The sequence below is a fragment of the Chironomus tepperi genome, unplaced genomic scaffold (assembly GCF_022539635.2).
Source record: "Chironomus tepperi strain 1889 unplaced genomic scaffold, CSIRO-AGI_Ctep_v1 contig_42, whole genome shotgun sequence".
NCBI lineage: Eukaryota > Metazoa > Arthropoda > Insecta > Diptera > Chironomidae > Chironomus > Chironomus tepperi.
Genome location: NW_027226164.1, coordinates 1 through 19,354, shown reverse-complemented (window position 1 = coordinate 19,354; position 19,354 = coordinate 1). Strand labels below are relative to the sequence as shown.

The following is a 19,354-nucleotide window of genomic DNA, read 5'->3' as shown; positions in this document are numbered from 1 at the left end:
AATTTTGCAACCGTTTTCTGAATTTCAAAATTTTAAGCAACAAAACGTTGCTTAAAAAGTTGTTAAATATATTTTAACTAATTTACTTCTTTTAAAGGCTTTTTTATACTAAACAATACATGATTTCGTGTTATTATTAGATGATTGATAGTTTTTTGAGAGATTTTTGTTGATAAAAGTCAAAATTAACAAAATTTACGGACAAAATATGTTTTGGTTAGTTTAACTAATTTTACTCATTAAATCATAATTTTTTCAATCAAATATTATAGAATATATTGTAATCTTCGACTTTTGTGTGCATAATAAAATGTTTTAACGTTTCCTAAAAAAAACATCGATTTAAATATTTATTTTGATAGTTAAACCATTGGGTTGGTGACTTAATTTGACACTTTCTACGAGATTTTCAAACTTTAATATCTTTTTGCAGTAGCAACAAAAAAGCAGTTTATAGATCAAAATAGTAGAAATATGTTTTTTGATGAAGTTTAAATTTTCCATATGTCAAAAAAAAACTTTGTGGAAATTCGGGAAATCAAACTAAAGTCAAAAAAGATACGTGCGTCGATTTTTTGTTCAAAACTCGCTTTTCAAAATTTTCCACTGAGTAATACTTAATCTATCTTAAAAATTTAGTACTTACATTAAACTTAAAAGTTCCGTAACTTTTAAAATTTTTCCTTGGAAAACTATCATGTGATGTAATTTTGAATTTTCCTTGTTCAACATTTGAAAAAAATGGAAAATCTCAATTTTCTAAGAAACTAAGCAATCAATTGAAAAACTGACTATGCAGTTTTATGCAGCATAATTGTAAGTAAATTTTGGCATATAAAGTTTTTGAAAACACGATACTTTTTCCGGACCCTCCGTACAGGCCCCGAGGGCAAGTTCAAATTGGGGAACTCTTTATATGCCAAAATTTACTTAAAGTTATGCTGCATAAAACTGCATAGTCAGTTTTTCATTTGATTGCTTAGTTTCTTAGAAAATTGAGATTTTCCATTTTTTCCAAATGTTGAACAAGGAAAAATTCAAACATAACACATGATAGTTTTCCAAGGAAAAATTTTAAAAGTTACGGAACTTTTAAGTTTAATGTAAGTACTAAATTTTAAGATAAAGATTCAGTATTGCTCAGTGGAAAACTTTAGAGAAAAGCGAGTTTGAACCAAATCGACGTATCTTTTCTGACTTTAGTTTGATTTCCCGAATTTCCACAAAGTTTTCCTCTGACATATGGAAAATTTAAACTCATTAGAAAACATATTTCTATTTTAATCTATAAACTGCTTTTTGTTTCATTCCGAAATCTGCTTCCAATCCAAAGATATTAAAGTTTCAAAATCTCACCTGAAAGTGTCCAAGAATTAGATCACCAACCCAATAACTAAGTTTTTATTCGGCCATTTTCAAATGGTGTTCACAGAACACATGGAAGAATGTGTGGATATATGTGAAAATTCAGCATTAGCACAATTTACAGTCTTAATTAATGTTTAAGCCTTTCTTTTCAGCTTTTACTCTAAAATCTTCTCAATTCTCTTTTCTGATCATCTCTAATAGTAACTTACTTCCTTACTGTAATCATGTTCCTATGTGGAGATTATTAGCTCCCAGGCTGAGAAACTAGACGGTATTCATACATATACAGCTAAATACCGCCGATTATTAAAGATTCAAATAGAATATTGTAAAAATTGTGAACATTTAGCCTCAATTTTCCTATATTATATATAATGCTTGAAGGTTCCAGCCTTGTGAGTTGGAGGCACTGCAATTTTAAATAATTTGATGCGTTTCCTATAACAACAGCTGATGACAAGTCAATGTCCTGTTGATATTTTGAAGTATTTTCATTCACTGTGCATAAATTTGCATATTTTATGGATTTATTCAACATCAAAACATTTTATTGTTGTGTTCATCTTGTTAACAGGTTTCCTAAACTAAAGAAAATGACTTTTTTGGACTTACAAACATCTGCGATCAAAAGCGCTTTGTGAATAACAAGATACATAAAATAATTCATTGATTCGTGTGGACATTTAAGCTGTAATCACAAATGGTCAGGTGCTTTAATTAAAAATTGATTAAAATATAGAAAAGTGATGAGATTGCGATGGACATAAAAGTGAAAATATTTAATAAAATATCCACAAAAAATAAAAATGTTGAATTTAAGATCCAGTCTGGAAATTCAGATGGTAAGTCTTGTTTTAATTATTTAGAATATTATTTCAGTCCACTCCAATTTTGTGACAATAGAAGTGAATAAATTTAAAAAAATTGTGTTTCTTAGTCAGTCTCTTAGAAAAGCATTAAGATCCTCAAAGGGGCCATTCACATATTACATAACGCAGCATCTTATCCACAATAAAATCTCAAACTATTCCTTATTATTGTGAGCTAGTGCATGACATTGTCTGCCAAGTTTTGGTCTTTATTCTTCTTCTTTTTCTGTGCTTTATTTGTGTATCAGTCTTTGTGTATGAAAGCATCAAAAAATAGCAATCTGCAATCGTCTGCAAAATATGACCTTGACAAAGAAACAGACAAGACGTGATGTCATGATTAGCATCACAATTTGGCAAATAAAAATAAAAGTCATCAGCATTGATCACAGCATTTGAAAAAGACCAGCTTGATGTTATTTATTTTCACTTTTTGCAACTCTTTTTATTATCTTCGGAACTGTAGCTTTTCATCTGACTCTATTGCTGGTTGACTTTTACAAATTCTCAGTTTTTGACATCTAACTGGCATGCCTTCATTACCGTCCTACGCCATGTCGCTCTTGGAGTACCTAGACACTTTTTTCTTGTGGATTCCAACCAAGGACAATATGGTAAGCTTGTGTCTCTGCCCCAGCTACAGCACTATTCCCAATTCAAGTGTGTCATCTTTACGCAATTGTACCTCCCGATTGATGTCCTCATGTCCAACATTTCTCAATAAAACATGATTCGATGGTCATTCCATTGGATTATGAGAATCCATCTGTAGCAGCTTTTTACAAAAGTCGAAGCTTTTGATGTATCTCTGTAGTTGTAAGCTAGGTTTCGCAATCATAAAGCAGTACTGACTTGACATAAGCATTGAAGAATTTCATCTTTAAAGCTTTGCTGATGCTAGTGGTTCCCAGATATTTGAGATCTCCTTAAATGCTCCTTTTGCTTTCTGGCTTCATTGCTCAATGTCCTTCTTTGTACTGCCATCTGTTGATAGGCTACTACCTACATCTTTGGATGCTCTAGTCACCAATATACAGTGGTGCTTTACTTTTGGCGTTGATTCGAATATCTTTTGGATAGTAAATGCCACAAATCTTCCTAGGGCATCTGTTGACGAAAACTTTAATATGATTAGTGATATAGTCACTTTCCAAGTCTCGCATCCATAAAGAAACACTGACTTGACGTTTGAATTGAAGATTTTTAGCTTCAGTCGTCGAGATAGTCGTGGAGATGTCCAAATGTGTCTTAGTGAGTCATAGGCAACACTAGCGAGTCGAGTCCTATTGCGTATGTCGTCATCCGCACCACCGTCTTTGGAAATTACGCTACCCAGATAAGTGAACTTATCCACTTCCTCTACAACCTCATTTCTCAAATGGAGAACTTTGACTGATGTTCGTGTCTGCGCTGGCAGATTAATTCGCAATGATTTGGTCTTACAGACGTTGATTTCACATGAAGTGCGCATTCTGTCAAATCAGACAGGTGTGATTTGCTATATACATATTGTGATATCCTGGGTCATGGTCATGAATGTGCTGCAAAATGCTTGCATTAATTAAGTCAAGATTATCCGTTGCTTATAAAAATTTGGTCAATACTGCTTTGCAATATCAAATTCAGGCATTTAGGCATTAAATATTAAAAATATACCATTCCATTTTCAGCTCAGTATGTTAATGAAGCTGGTGAATTCCACGACGAAATTGAAATCGAGACGTATAATCGGAATTTACTTAATTTAACTGATGTTATTGATCCTGTCATAATTCCGTGCACCAGCAAGGATGATTTCTTACAATTCTTTGAATCCAGTCACGGAACTGAGCAGTCAGACTATTTACTCATCAAGTTCTTATTTCCTGATGCTGTACCTGGACTAGAAACTGCAGATCTTCATAAAATTAACACAAAATATGGCGAACAATGTCCGGTTCTTATGCTTGTGTCTGAAAGTGAAGAAAAATGGAAAATTTTGTGGAAACCGCAGGAAAATGAGAAGTTCTTCGAACTCAAGCATCCAAAAAAGCTGAATTGGGAAGAAAGTTTAAAGTTGTGTGAATTTGTGGCTGACTTCTTGGCTAAATCTTTGAAGAATAATCACATAGGTAAGTGGATATTGACTAGTAATTATAGAATAGATATCCTGACTAGTTTCATAATAATTCCCAAATGAAGCAGGTTGAGATTAATCGACCGTATGTCCAGAAGACTGATAATATTCAGGAACGGATGAGTAAAAAAGGACGTTAGAGTCTTTAGTATTTCTGGTTGAAGGTTTTTGAAGTATAAAGTTGGAAATACGGTCGATTAATTGCAGTCTGTAGCACTCCACTCGGTTCCAATGCAAATTATTAATCAATTTTCCTGTTATTCAGGCATAATCAGTCAATTCTCATATCAATCTGGTTTAAATTTAATTGAACTGGATTTCCTTGCGGATTCTCGTGACTTCAACTTATTGCTGCTCGCTGCAGAGCACGGAAACACAGAAATCGTCAATATTCTCCTCAAACTAAAGATGAAGACATCCTCAATGGACAATAAAGTCAGTGCTCAATCTATGGCATTTGATAATAAACATTTTGATGTCCTGTACATTTTACTGCAGAATAATTTGACATTTCCGCAATCATTTGAATCCAGCGAGTGTAGTGGGAAATTAAAGGAGTTTTGTGATGTGACTGAGGATGTTCATAAGCTGATAAGTTCCAATGAGAAGGACAAACTTGAGGAAATTCTGAATCAACATCAAAATTTGCGTCATTTTTTCAATTTCTCGAATAAGTCAGCATTAATGATTTCATTAGAAAGCAAGTCATTTGAGGTTTTCGACTTACTGTTGAGTAAAAAGCTTCGATTTGGTTCCAATGAAGATCCAGCAGAATATTATGAAAAAATTAATAATTACGACATTCAACGACAGATCCGAGATATCCAGAACAAATATTCACAGCCATTTCTTGAGAAGCATATCCACACACTTGTTGCCAATTCTACAGCATGTTTTGATGAAACAGAAGTTAAGGATAAACATGATACAGTTAAGAGAGCATTTGAACTATTGAGTCAGAATGTTTTCATCAAAATTATCCTTCAAATTGTGGCTGCATCTAAGAACTTTAAGATTGTCTTTGACTTTAACCGTGAAGCTGTCAATGTTCTTGATCCAACAGCTACTGAGTTCACTCAAGGTGTTTGTTACATATCTGGTAAAATGTATATTGGAGCTAAGCAACTACTTGATCCTGCTACAGAACATGAGACATTGGCTGTATTGATCCACGAATTGTGTCATTTTGTCATGATTCAAGTCTACAAAAATCAGGCAAATCCATACACAAAAGATGACAAGAAGACCATGACGGAATTTGAGGAAATATCAAGAATATGTGAGGAAAATTCGGAATCAGAAGAGATCATCGGTCTCGTCTACAATTGTTATCCTGAGGAAGACTATCATGCTGAGCTGATTGTACGTGTTGTGCATTTACTTGCCTTTTACCGCAACTTACCCGAGAAACTAGCTGAAATACGAACAAAATTCATTAAACTTTTTGAATTTTATGAGAAAAAGGTCGTTCCAGAATTGCAGCAGGCATTGCCAGAGATCGAAAGTCATCATGAAAAGGTCTTAGAAATTAAGGATAAGAAAATTACTAAGTTTAAGATTATTTCAATTGTTGTAACAGTTATTGGGATTTTTAGTGCAATTCTTATTGCTTACTTCCTTTATAAACCAACTTATAAGTTTAATGAATTGTCTGATGACGACCAAATGTCTGTCTTTAAAGCTCCTGTATTGTATAAAGGAATAAATCTTGAATTCAGGGATTTGTTTGCTAAAAACTCGACCATTTATGATAACTTGACATCCGATCACATCCTTAAGATGATTAATAAGCAGCCATTAGACTTGACTGATCCATACTTGCGATATGTAGCGGAAGTGATTTCACATTCATGGGAAAATATGACAGAAAAGTTAAAAGATAAAGTTTTAAATTCAAATTTCACTTTCCAAGATGAAAGTTTAAAATTGGAAAAATTGGAAGGGATTAATCCGGATATTTTTAATTATTTGACATCTGATCAGATTGTTAGTGTCTTAGATGGGCAGGAACTAGTCGTGCATGATTTGATTAAAAATGATACAAAATTTTATGTTGAACGGAAATTTGAAAATGAATTAATTCGTGAAATTTATTACAATTTTATTCAATATGCAGTAGAAAGAGATAATATAGACTGTAACGAAATGATGCCAATATCGAACAAAACGTTTGAAACCTTTTATCAGGAATTCATAAGTCAAAATATATCTGATCAAATGAGCATACTTACTTACTTCCTTGGCTGGGGCGCACGGGGGCCCATTGCCGCGTTTAAAGAATGTCTGTAGACAGCTCTATCTTTCGATAACCTCTGCCAATTAGGGATATTGAGAACTCTAGCGTCCTTATCCACACAACCAATCCAGGACATTTTCGGTCTTCCTCTTGATCTTTTGCCATCCACAAAGCCGATTCACACGAAGAACAGTGACAATATCAGCATCCTGGAAAAGCTGATAAAGTTCATGATTATGTCTACATCGGTATACTTCACCTTCTTTTGCAGGTCCATAAATCGCTCGCAGTATTCGTCTCTCAAAGACACCAAGTGCTTCCTCGTCTGCTTGTGTAGAATTCCAGGTTTCCGAGCCGTACAATGCAATGACCCGAATGAGCGTCTTGTAAAGCATCACCTTTGTGCCTCTAGACAGACTCTTGGACGTAAAAAGGTGCTTTAAGCTGTAGTATGCACCATAAGCTGAGTGGATCCGTTTGCGTACCTCCATGCTGACATCTGCTGTGGTGTTAATAAAGGATCCGAGGTACTTGAAGTCTTGCACCACTTCGAATCTTCTGCCATTGACACTAAGATGACTGCCTACTTTCTGCTTTGTTCTGTCTGATGCAGCGACCATTAGAAGCTTAGTCTTCTCCTCATTTACCTTTAGTCCAATGCGTTCAGCTTCACGTTCCAGCTTCGAGTACGCATCTGTGATAGATCGTAAATTCCTTCCGACGATGTCAATATCATCTTCGTATGCCAGTAATTGAGTCGATTTGTTGAATATCGATCCACTAAGTTCCAACCGTGCCTTCCTACACACACCTTCCAGCGCAATATTAAAGAGCTTAGTCGACAACTCATCTCCCTGCTTAAGTCCAGTTAATGTCTCAAAGCTGTCGGATAGCTGCCCTTGGACCTTAACACGACTCTGGACCTTACACAGTGTTGTTCTAAGTAGTCGAATCATCTTATGAGGAAATTGGAACTCGGTCATGAGATTCCACAATCCTTCTCTATCAACGGAATCATAAGCTGCTTTAAAGTCGATGAGCAGATGCAGCGTTTCCGTGTTCTTGTCACTACTCTTCTGAATGATTTGTCTCACGCAATGTATTTGGTCTATTGTCGACCGGCTCTTCCTAAACCCCGCCTGAAACTCGTGCAGAAAGTCTTCGTAGAGAGGCTCTAGCCTTGACGAGAGAATTTTGAAAATATTTTATACGCTGAACTTAACAGTGTAATGCCGCGAAAGTTGCTACATGTCAACTTACACCCTTTCTTATGGAGCGGGCATATGACTCCAACTGTCCATTCATCTGGCATTTTCTCCTCATTCCAGACTTGTACGATGATTTCATGCATCTTCTCCTCTAACATAGAACATCCAGTCTTAAACAGCTCAGCTGGTAAACTGTCCTCACCTGGAGCCTTGTTGTTCTTTAGTCTAGCAATTGCTTCACGTACCTCACTCAATGTGGGTTCAGGACATTCCTTGCCATCATTCCTCTCGTACAGTCTTGTTGTTCTGCTTTCTTGACAAGCTTCACCGACATTTAAGACCTCTTGAAAGTGTTCCTTCCATCTGTCCAATACTTGAGTTTGACTGCAAAGCAGTTCACCATTCTTTGATTTACAGATAGCTACTCTTGGTTGGAACTTTTTCCTTGCGAATTTGACAGCATTGAAGAATTTCCTCGACTCATTCATTGACTGGAGCTCCTCAATATCATCAAGACACTGTCTGTCAAATTCTCTTTTCTTTCTTCTAAAGAGTTCTTTTTGTTACGTTGAAGCTGTTTTATTTCTTCAGTTCGCGCTCTCGTTGTTCTCATATTTTTTGCCTCAATCAGTCTCTGAACAGCTTGCTTGCACTCGTCATCAAACCACTCTTTCTTTTCTGGTTGATGGTACCCAAGGCATTCTTCAGCAGCTTGCTTCATTGCAATATGACAATCCTGCCATATCGTTAGTTCGCCATTTCTCTCCTTCAGTTGTTGTTCCACTCGAGCATTGAAATTTTCCTTAACTCTGTTGTTCTTGAGCTTTGTCACATCATACTTCTTTTGTTTTGTGCTCCTTATTCGTCCAATGTTGCTCAACCTAAATCGAATTTTAGCTCCAACAGCATAATGATCAGAATCATGGTGTTCGATGTCCGCTTGTGTGTATCTGAAGCTTCTTACATTCAGAATGTTTGATGCATGACGGTTGTCGATCAATATATGATCGATCTGGCACTTTTTTCCTCCTCCTGGTGGACTCCAGGTTGCTTTACGGGAACTTCTCCGTTGGAAATATGTTGAGCTTATTCTCATGTTCATTGCGGCTGCGAATGTGATAAGTCTCAGTCCGTTTTCATTTGACTTAGGGTGAAGACTAAAGGATCCAATCGTTGGTTTAAATGTCTTTTCTCTTCCAATTTGGGCATTTATGTCGCCGATGACAATCTTAATGTCACTTCTAGGACAGTTGTCATAAGTCCTTTCTAATTGCGAATAGAATGCATCCTTTTCATCATCCGGGCGTTCATTTGTTGGGGCGTATACATTAATAATGCTGATGTTAAAGAATTTTCCCTTAATTCTCAATACGCACAGCCTGTCACTCACAGGCTTCCAGTCTATCACTTTTTCGGACCATAGTGGATCAACAATGAAACCCGTGCCCCTAATCCTTTGAGTTGCATTTCCGCTTGCAAACACCCTAAATCTACTGACATCCAAAACGTTGTTTCCAATCCATCTCGTCTCCTGGATTGCTGTGATGTTGCTTTTATAGTGCCTCAACTCGAGTACTAAAGCCTGCAAAGCTCCTGGTTGTGTGAGCGTTCTTACATTCCATGTGCTGAGTTGGAGATCTCTTGTCCGTTTGTGTTTAGCTGGGGTCGTCGTTGGTAAATCCGTCCGTTGAATATTCTTATAACGTTTCGTGGCTTGACATTTTTTAACGAGGGTGGGCTCGCCAGGCCTCACGCTCAAACTAACCTGCTCCGTTTGTACCGCACCGCTTGAGCGGGTTGGCATAGCCAGGAATGCACCGCGGGGAGGTGGAAGTAGGTACTTGAGTAGGATAGGCTGAAGGGCGTTTTACACCTGTATTACGCGTCACTACGATCAAATGAGCATAATCGATAAAATAAAGCAAAATTATTGGTTTAAAGTTTGTGTTAGACGGAATTTCTTTATTGAGGCATTATCCTCAAATTCTGTTCCACTTGACTTTAAAAAAGTTCTAGAAACAGCAATTGATTCAAAATTGTTCATTTTGTCAGATGAAGCAGGAACAGGAAAGACAATAACATTTGAACAGTTTACGATAAAATTCAAGAAAATGTTTCCAACTCGATGGGTTTCGTACATTGACTTGAAGGATTATAAGCATCTATATCAGGGCAATAGAACCTTAGATGCTGTTGAGAACATGCTTCAAACTATTTTCGGACTTAGTTCCATGAATGAATTTGAAAGACAAATTTTTAAATTTAGTTTCAAGTCAGGAAATTTGATTTTATTTTGGAATGGATTTGATGAAATTTCACCGCAATATAGTGAGCATGTTTTGGGTATTTTGAGCTTGATTAGGGATTCTACTGCGAATGTTCAGTTAGTATGTACAAGACCACTTTATGCTGATCTGTTATGGACTGTTTTTTCAGCTCATATCTTTAATCTAATTCCATTTAATCAAGACGAACAAGAAAATTATATCAGAAAGTTTTTAATGTCCGAAAATATTGACGAATCCAAAATTCCAGATTATCTTGAGAAAGTCCAAAAAATCGTAAAATCAACAGGATCAGATCAAAGCTTTGACACACCATTAATGTTAGGAATGATCACGGAATTAATCGCAAATGATGAAATCATTTATGAGTCAGAAAATATTTATGAAATTTATCAAAAATTTGTCAAGAAGAAAATTGAAATTTGGCAAGAAAAGAGCGAGTTTGCCTTGAAATTTTACGGCAGTTCCCTCACAGATCACAGAAATTTTGATATGATGAAACTTTATCAGTCATTTGCATTAAAGATGGAATCATTCATTCTAACCATCTCAACAAATCTAGTAAAACTAAGAATAATGCGACAAAAGATTCCAGCGGAACTGACAAGTGACGAAATCACACGGATTGGTATTTTGTACATTAATGGCAAGAACAATGTCAAATTTGCACACAGAACATTTGCTGAATTTTTCATTGCACAATATCTGATCGAAAATGTTTACATTGCGGATGATGAACCTTCGGTAGATGAAGCGGAAATAAGAACTTTATTGTTTGCATATTTCGCTCGAGGTATGAAAATTCAAAGATTTCTTAATGCTTACTTCCAATTAAATACCTCTAAAAATTCAAAACCATTTGAAAAACATATTGCGAAGCTTTTAACTACAAAATATCAGAAAATTTTATTCGATTTTAAACCTGAACATTTCTTATTCGTATTTAATTTCTTTAAACGTGATCCGAAAGTATTGAGAAAATTGCTTCAAATTGATGAGAATGAGACATTGTACACATTCTACTTTAAATTCCCTACTAAGAAACCTGTAGCACTTTTTTATGATGAGATCAAAAGTCATGTAAGTTCATTGCTTAGTGACGATGAATATAACAGATTTATTCGAGGTAAAAATCAAAAAGGAGTCCTTTTGCTTAGCGAATATGGCTACGAAATATCAGAACCCAAATATTATAAAGATAAGAATGTTGTTCATGATATTTATAAACTTGATGACGATTTAAAGCTCAATGATGACAAGGCTTTTAATTCCATTGCAAATAATTTGACATTCGATGAGTTAGAGGAACTCATAAAATCAGGAATAATATTTGAAATAAGTGATTATTTCACTGATATATTATTTAACTATACCACCCACAAATACAGCACATCCGAACAAAAGGAACTTTACATGAATGTTCTCACTAACACTAGATTCTTAGAATATTACGTCAGGAACTTTAACCAGTTTTTAAATAAAACTATTGAAATGTTTACGGAAAATGAAATCGATAAAATTTTTGACTCATTTCGTGAAGTTTCTCGTTTTGATCTGGATTACTCTGGATTATTATGGCACACATTTGTCACTTACGCATCACGAGACATGCAAAAAATGCTTTTAAGAAAAACTAATTTTTATCAATCAGAATACAAATGCTATCCAAATAGTTTTCTTTTAATTCCATTTAGTTGGCATGAAGGTTCATTTCTGGATTTGCGACCCATTTACGAACGTTACTTCAGTATGGCTGAAATTCAGGAATTTGTTCTCTCACATCCAAGTGATTTTTGGGTAAACCTTATTTTTCATGGAGAAAATATTGATAAATTTGCTGAATATATGTCAAAAATATTTAAGGGAAATGAAAAATCATTAAAAGACTTTTTATTAAGGGAAGTTGAGCCAACAAATTTGAATACTTTTGAACTTATAAAAGATTTTAATCTTGATAATAATGGAATACTTAATTTAAAAATTTGTTCAGATTTATTGGAGTCATTAAGTAAATATTAAAATTCTAAAAGTCCGCACTTTAAGGTACGATGTAAAACTAGTAAAGATGTAGGCACTCGTGATCGACAAAAGTTTATTTTCTGCATACAACAAGTCTGCGCTTAGGTAACACTGGTCTAGAAAATCCAATCAGCGAATCCAACACAAGTTCGTATCAATAATATTGAAAACAAGAACAAAATAATTAGGGAGTTGAAAGCCAAGCAAATTGGCTTCTACACATTCACCGACAATGCCGAAAAGTCACAACTTTTATGCTCAATAAATTTGTAGACTTACCGTGCAATGAAGTGCTCAAGTTGCTGCAGGAATTTAAAGTCCCAGTTACAAAGGTCAGTATTCTGGTCAAGCATCAAGATTACATGCTGTATATTGTTCAATTTAGGGGTTCCCGAAATATCAATTCTACAAGATTAGCCCACCTAAGTCTATTTTCTTTAATGCGTCTCACAATATCAGCTTCATGGAAAATCCGATATAATTCTTCATTGTTCCTGCTCCGGAACAGGTCACCTACTCTTTTTGGTCCAAATATTGATTTAAGCACCTTTCTCTCAAAAACGCCTATTATCAAGTTGTCCACTCTGGGTCATAATAAATTGTTTAATCTTGTAGATTTGGAATCGCTTGTTGTATTTAATTTAGTATCAGGTTTAATCAAGCAGATTGGACCTAATACACCCTGAATGCACGCCAATTTCCAATTTTTTTTAAATCAAATATAATTCAAATTATAATTTCAAGTATAGGCCCATATCCATCCACATTAATATTCCAATAGTAACATAATGCTCGTTTAACAATTCTCTGCAGCTGTGGAGCTAATATAAAGTTATAATCTAAATGTCATCTTAAAAATTAATAATCTATATTATAAACACCCAATTCCTTTGCTGATACAAGAACGGAAGCCATGTGAAGCCATGTGAAGTCATGTGAAGCCGAAAATTGAGGGGTATCAGGGGGTTATGGGGGGTGTAATGGGACGCTACTGATACTCTAGTTTTAATAATAAAAACATTTAAAAATTGACCTTTTTTACATCTAAAAATAGATTAATTGAAGAAATTATGGAAATGGCATCATTAAAATAGTTTTTAAATTCGCTGTTTTTAAATGAAAACATTTTAATTTGACAACTTTTTTTTTTTTATTTTGTTCATTTTATTATGTCGAAATGCAAATTATAAACAAGTTTATTAAACATTTTCTGTTTATTTTTATATTTTGGATTGTAAAATTTATTTTTTTTAAAAAAAAAAGTTAATAAAAATTGTTAAATTTCTTTTTTAAATTTTCAGACGTGCTGTAATTGCAAGAAAATTAAAATAATTAAATTTGAGGCGAAAAAAGACCCGGAAATTGTTAAATCGAATATAACTTATACATCGTCCGATGACTTTACTTCAATTGATTTTACAGCTGAATGTGAAATTTTACAAGAAATTAATGACTTTATTGTAAAAATAATTGCCAAGGGTTGGACACTTGGGGTGTAATTTTTACAATTTTTATTTAAAAAAAAAAATTTCATTCAGTTTCCGACCCAGAACAGCAACTTAATTGCTGAAAAGTTTCTCAATTTTTTTCCTTAATTTTCAGATAACTTTTCAGGTAAAAAAGGCAATTGGAAGTGATGACAAAAATTATCAAATTGTTTTAATTAATACAAAATTGGAACTTTGTAAAATTCAAAAAAATAAGGCTGCATCAATTTTTATACAAATATTTTTGAAGGAATTTGAGAAAAATGGAATAAGCACAAAATGTCCAGTCAAAAAGGTTCTTTCAAAATTTAATAAATTTTCATACAATTTTTCACTTTTTTTTCTATAATTTTAGACTAAAATTGTAGTTCCAAATTTTACAATTTCGACCATGTACTTGCCATTTGCACCTGATGGAGAGTATTTGACTGATGTTAAGATTTATGGGAAAATTGGAAAATCAAGAAAACTTCAAAATTTTATGACTTTTGTTACAGTTGCAAAAGTATATCCATAAAAATTAACACTATTTATTTGAAACTAGAATGTAATCCCGACAAGCATGACGCACAAATATTTATATACCTCGCAAAATTTGAGTTTCTATGAGGATTGAAATGGACGGAACTAAGAACCGTAATGGCAGGCAGGAGCACATAATCAAGATTGTTCATACAATGCTTGAAAGACCCAGCCTCATGAGCTGAAGGCACTGCTTCTACTATAAATCCCTTCCTAAATATGCTTCTGATGCTCGTATAATCATACAACAATTATGAGAACTATACAAAAAGTCTAATAAATATTAACTGCGAATATTAATAAATATAAAAAAATATTTAAATAAAAAAATTACGAAAGTCCTCGTATTATTGATCGAGGGACTTAAGCGCATTTTTGTCCCAGCGATCAGTAATTGATTAATAAATCACTTCCAGTAGGATCCAGGTCACTTTCAAATCTAAAAACCAAGATCCAGGTCCCTTCCAGACCTGAAAACCAAGATCCAGTAAGATTCAGGTCACATTCAGGTCCATAAAAACAAGATCCAGTAGGATCCAGTTCACTTTCAGACCTAAAAAAGAAGATCCAGTAAATTCCAAGTCACAATAATAGAAATTTACGAACTTCATCATTTAACGGATTTTCATAATTCAAACCGCATAACGGTTAAAAAAAAAATTCAAATAATGTTCAGTAAACACTGTAAAAACATCGAAAAACATTGAAGAACACTGTAAAACAATGAAAAAACGTGTTGTTGTTTTTGTTGTTGTTGTATATGAAAAATTGTTAATTATAGTATCTGTCCTTCTGTCCTTCTGTCCTTCTGTCCTTCTGTCCCTCTGTCCTTCTGTCCTTCTGTCCTTCTGTCCTTCTGTCCTTCTGTCCTTCTGTCCTTCTGTACGAAAAATTCCAAGAACTAGGCAACGTAAGATTTAAAAACGGATCATGAATGAAATAAAAAGATAAGAGAGCTGTAAATTCACCGCTGAGGGTTTTTACTGCAACGGACCTGAATATATTGTAACTTACTGATTTGCTGGAACGAGAGCTTGCATTTATACTGAACCTGATACCCAAATGTTTGAAATTAGCTCCTGCACATCAATAACAGAAAACACATTATGCGCTGAATATATGAGCTTATATATACATAATATAAATTTAAGATTAATTAAGACAGATCCAGCTTAAATGTGGCAATGGACCCTTGTTCTAGAAGTCACCTAACGAAGGTCGTTCTAGTAAATCGACCTAGCATTAAAAATTAAAAACAGCAAAATTTTTTCACCGAAAGCTCAAAACAAACTCAAAATTTTAAACTTTATTGTCTATTTCAATGGAACGTCCTTGACATTGTTGTTACATTTTGTTCCAAATATCAATACATGACCTTGTCGTTCATTCAACAAGTTGATTTTTTTACATTTTTAAAATTTCATTCATAAAATTGGCCAATTTTACATCACGTTCACTTAATCCACCACAATCATGTGTTGACATTGTAACTTGAACTTTATTATATACATTAAACCATTCCGGATGATGATCCATCTTATCAGCAAGTAAGGCAACTCGTGTCATAAAACCGAATGCCTCATTAAAATTCTTAAATAAAAATTCACGATAAATTGCATCGCGACCTTCAACCATTGACCATCCACCGGTACTTAACAGTGGCTGTAATAAGCTGGTTCGCTGTTCATCTGTCAATTTGGACTTGAAATTGTGAAATTATTTAAATTAGAATATTTAAAAAATAATAAATAAATCTTCGACTCACCATTTTGACTTTTCTGCTCAACTGACGTTGCAATATAAAATCAGGTTTCACATAATTAGCATTGAACCATGGATGACTAATACTATCTAAAATTTGAGAATGTTTTGTTGATGATTTTGATCATATTTTAAGAAAATTTTTACAGAATTTTAGGAATTGTCATTGGAAAAGACGATTAACATCCAAAAATGCTGTAAATATTCTCAAAATTTTAACATTTTAATTGAAAAACTTTAAATTTTTTAATTACTTTTAAATTGAGATGAGAAAATATTGTAAAAATTGTTTATTGATCGCATTCCTATATTGTTTTTATTGATGTGGATGTATTGGTAAAGTTCGAAAAATATTTTAAATTTTCGAAAATCCGTTAATATTTTGACTGACGTGTTATTAAAAACTATTGGTTGTTATGATTTTTTTTTTGGAATTTTGATTGATTTATAAGTATTTTTAGAATTTTTAAAGCAATGTTAGCTTAAGTAGTAGACAATCTAGTATATCTGGTCAAAAATCTAGTACATTTGATCAAAATTTTAGTCAATTTATCCAAAAATCTAGTACATTTACTCAAAATCTGGTACATTTGATCAAAATTCTAGTTTACTTCACCAAGAATCTAGTTCATTAATTTAAAATCTAGTACATTTGATCGAAATTTTAGTCAATTTACCCAAAAATTTAGTACAATAATCTAATTAATCAAAAATCTAGTACAATTACTCAAGATCTAGTACATTTGATCGAAATTCTAGTTTATTTGACTAATAATCTAGTACAATAATCTAATTAATCAAAAATCTAGTACAATCACTCAAGATCTAGTACATTTGATCTCAATTCTAGTTAATTTTACTAAAAATCTAGTACATTAGTTTAAAATATTTTACATTTGATCGAAATTCTAGTCAATTTAACCAAAAATCTAGTACAATAATTTAAAATCTAGTACATACGTTTAAAATTTAGTACATTTGATTGAAATTATCTGGTAATTATCTAATATGTAGATCTGGGCATCAAAATGCAGAAAATGCAAACCAGCGGTTTTTGGCTGACACTCTAGATCAGTGACAAAATTAATGAGATTTGTCACTTTAGTGTCCAATGTTGTCACTTTGATGTTCACAGCTGAAATATTAAAATTTATAGTGGATACGCTGGTGTCAATGACTGTCATTTTGGTGTCTAATCCTGTCGCTTTGCACTCCACCAAAATTACAGTCATTGACCAGCGAATCTCCAACTTAACATCAATCCTGCAAGACATAATCAGTTCCTATAAATTCCTGGACAGAAAAGTTTTGGATAGTCCAGAGTGTCCAGAAAGGTCACAGAAGAGTTTTGGGTCGGTTCAAAGTGTGTAGGGAAGTCACAGAAATTTGGGGTCAATGGCTAAGTCCCCTCAATCCCCTAGATCCCCTCAACTCCCCATCAATTCATCAAAATACTCAAAAAACCCCCAAAAAAGCATCAAAAACTTGAATAAAAATACATGATAAAGTTTCCAAATCGCCAAACATTGTCTAACGTCTTTCAAAAATTCAAAAAACTTTCTGCATTTCATGACTATTTATTTCTCTCACAAACTCAGACATTAAATTTCAACTCTAGCCCACAGAACATAAAAAAAAAAATTTTGCTCCTGAATATTTTGATAAAATTCCAAGTGCAATGAACTTCAAGGACGTCCTGGAGAATGAGTGCGGCAATGTTAATCCATTAATGCGTCTCGGGAAGCAGATGACAGCCGATACAGCGCTACGAGATGAAGGAATTTCGGCAAATTTTCATGAAAAAACTTTTCAACCAGAAGGTGTAAGTAGACATGGACTTTGTACAGTGATTATAAATGCTTATCAATGCACTATTTAGACTTTTAGAATGGACATGCTGCTAAAGGAGATGCAAGAAATGGACAGAATTGTTCAACAACCAGTTATGGGACCGAAGGTCAATGAAGTTATTCAAGATACAGTTAATCCAGTGGCAATGCCATTGGAGGCTGGTGTTGATAGCTCGTTTGCTGAGGTAGGTTTTGGGGATGATTATTAGTGAGATTTTAGGGATTTTTGATGATCTGAGTGATTTATGTGCTAGATATGGATATTGTTTATCAATTTATATCGTCTGTCTAGACTTTGTGCGATTTGCAAGACAATTGACCAATAGTAGTCTTTATATCCACTTTAAAGTATTTGTTTCACATTCTGAGTCATAATTGTACTAGATTTTAATTTTCTGGGACAGAATTGTACTAGATTCTCACCTTCTGAGACAAAATTGTACTAGATTTTCACCTTATGAAATAACATTGTACTAGATTTACACATTCTGAGACAGAATTGTACTAGATTTTCACCTTCTTAGACATAATTGTACTAGATTAGAACCTTCTGAGACAGAATTGTACTAGATTCTCACCTTCTAAGACAGAATTGTAATAAATTTACACCTTATGAGACAGAATTGTGCTAGATTTTCACCATCTGAAATAACATTGTACTAGATTTACACATTCTTAGACATAATTGTACTAGATTTTCACTATCTGAGACAGAATTGTACTAGATTTTCACTATCTGAGACAGAATTGTACTAGATTTTCACCATCTGAGATAGAATTGTACTAGATTTTCACCTTATGACATAACATTGCACTAAATTCTCACCTTCTGAGACAGAATTGTACTAGATTTACACTTTCTGACACAGAATTGTACTAGATTCACACATTCTGAGACAGAATTGTACTAGATTTGATCTTTCTGACACAGAATTGTACTAGATTCACACATTCTGAGGCAGAATTGTACTAGATTCTCACCTTCTGAGACAGAATTGTACTAGATTCTCACCTTCTGAGATAGAATTGTACTAGATTCTCACCTTCTGAGACAGAATTGTAAAAGATTCTCACCTTCTGAGACAGAATTGTACTAGATTCTCACCTTCTGAGATAGAATTGTACTAGATTTTCATCTTATGAGATAGAATTGTACTAGATTAGAACCATCTTAGACAGAATTGTACTCGATTCTCACCATCTGAGACAGAATTCTACTAGATTTTCACTTTCTGAGACAGAATTGTACTAGATTCTCACCTTCTAAGACAGAATTGTAATAAATTTACACCTTATGAGACAGAATTGTGCTAGATTTTCACCATCTGAAATAACATTGTACTAGATTTACACATTCTGAGACAGAATTGTACTAGATTTGATCTTTCTGACATGGGGTGGCACTAGTTTACCCTACACATTCTGAGACAGGGTGTGGCACCTGAATTCTCACCTTCAGAACCTGCCAGGGTATGTGGGGGGGGTTACACGCCAGGATATACATAAGAAATTATATATATATGGAAATAAAATAACATTTGTGTGTACTTATATGGGTTACATTTGGACAGAATTGCTAGATTCTCCTTCTGAGATGAATTGTATAGTTACTTCATCTTGAGATGAATTGACA

General features: G+C 33.8%; 3 protein-coding genes and 1 long non-coding RNA gene across 4 annotated transcripts; 2 read left to right on the top strand and 2 right to left on the bottom strand.

Moving 5' to 3' along the window:
* Positions 1-2,052: 2,052 nt before the first annotated feature.
* Positions 2,053-7,736, top strand: LOC139099166 (uncharacterized). The gene is made up of 3 exons (XM_070651561.1): positions 2,053-2,210; positions 3,908-4,348; positions 4,619-7,736. The coding sequence occupies exons 1-3, from the start codon at positions 2,126-2,128 to the stop codon at positions 6,640-6,642; spliced, it is 2,550 nt and encodes an 849-aa protein (XP_070507662.1). The 5' UTR covers positions 2,053-2,125; the 3' UTR covers positions 6,643-7,736.
* Positions 7,737-8,281: 545 nt separating this feature from the next.
* On the bottom strand, positions 8,282-9,601 carry LOC139099181 (craniofacial development protein 2-like). Its single transcript, XM_070651581.1, has one exon. The coding sequence runs from the start codon at positions 9,599-9,601 to the stop codon at positions 8,282-8,284; it is 1,320 nt and encodes a 439-aa protein (XP_070507682.1).
* Positions 9,602-13,424: 3,823 nt separating this feature from the next.
* Positions 13,425-14,369, top strand: LOC139099173 (uncharacterized). The gene is made up of 3 exons (XR_011545277.1): positions 13,425-13,561; positions 13,704-13,883; positions 13,944-14,369. It is a non-coding gene; the product is annotated as an uncharacterized lncRNA (long non-coding RNA).
* A 1,001-nt stretch (positions 14,370-15,370) lies between these two features.
* LOC139099155 (pterin-4-alpha-carbinolamine dehydratase-like) lies at positions 15,371-16,196 on the bottom strand. The gene is made up of 3 exons (XM_070651550.1): positions 16,126-16,196; positions 15,876-15,961; positions 15,371-15,811 (listed from the first exon to the last, which is right to left on the bottom strand). The coding sequence occupies exons 1-3, from the start codon at positions 16,172-16,174 to the stop codon at positions 15,515-15,517; spliced, it is 432 nt and encodes a 143-aa protein (XP_070507651.1). The 5' UTR covers positions 16,175-16,196; the 3' UTR covers positions 15,371-15,514.
* Positions 16,197-19,354: the final 3,158 nt, after the last annotated feature.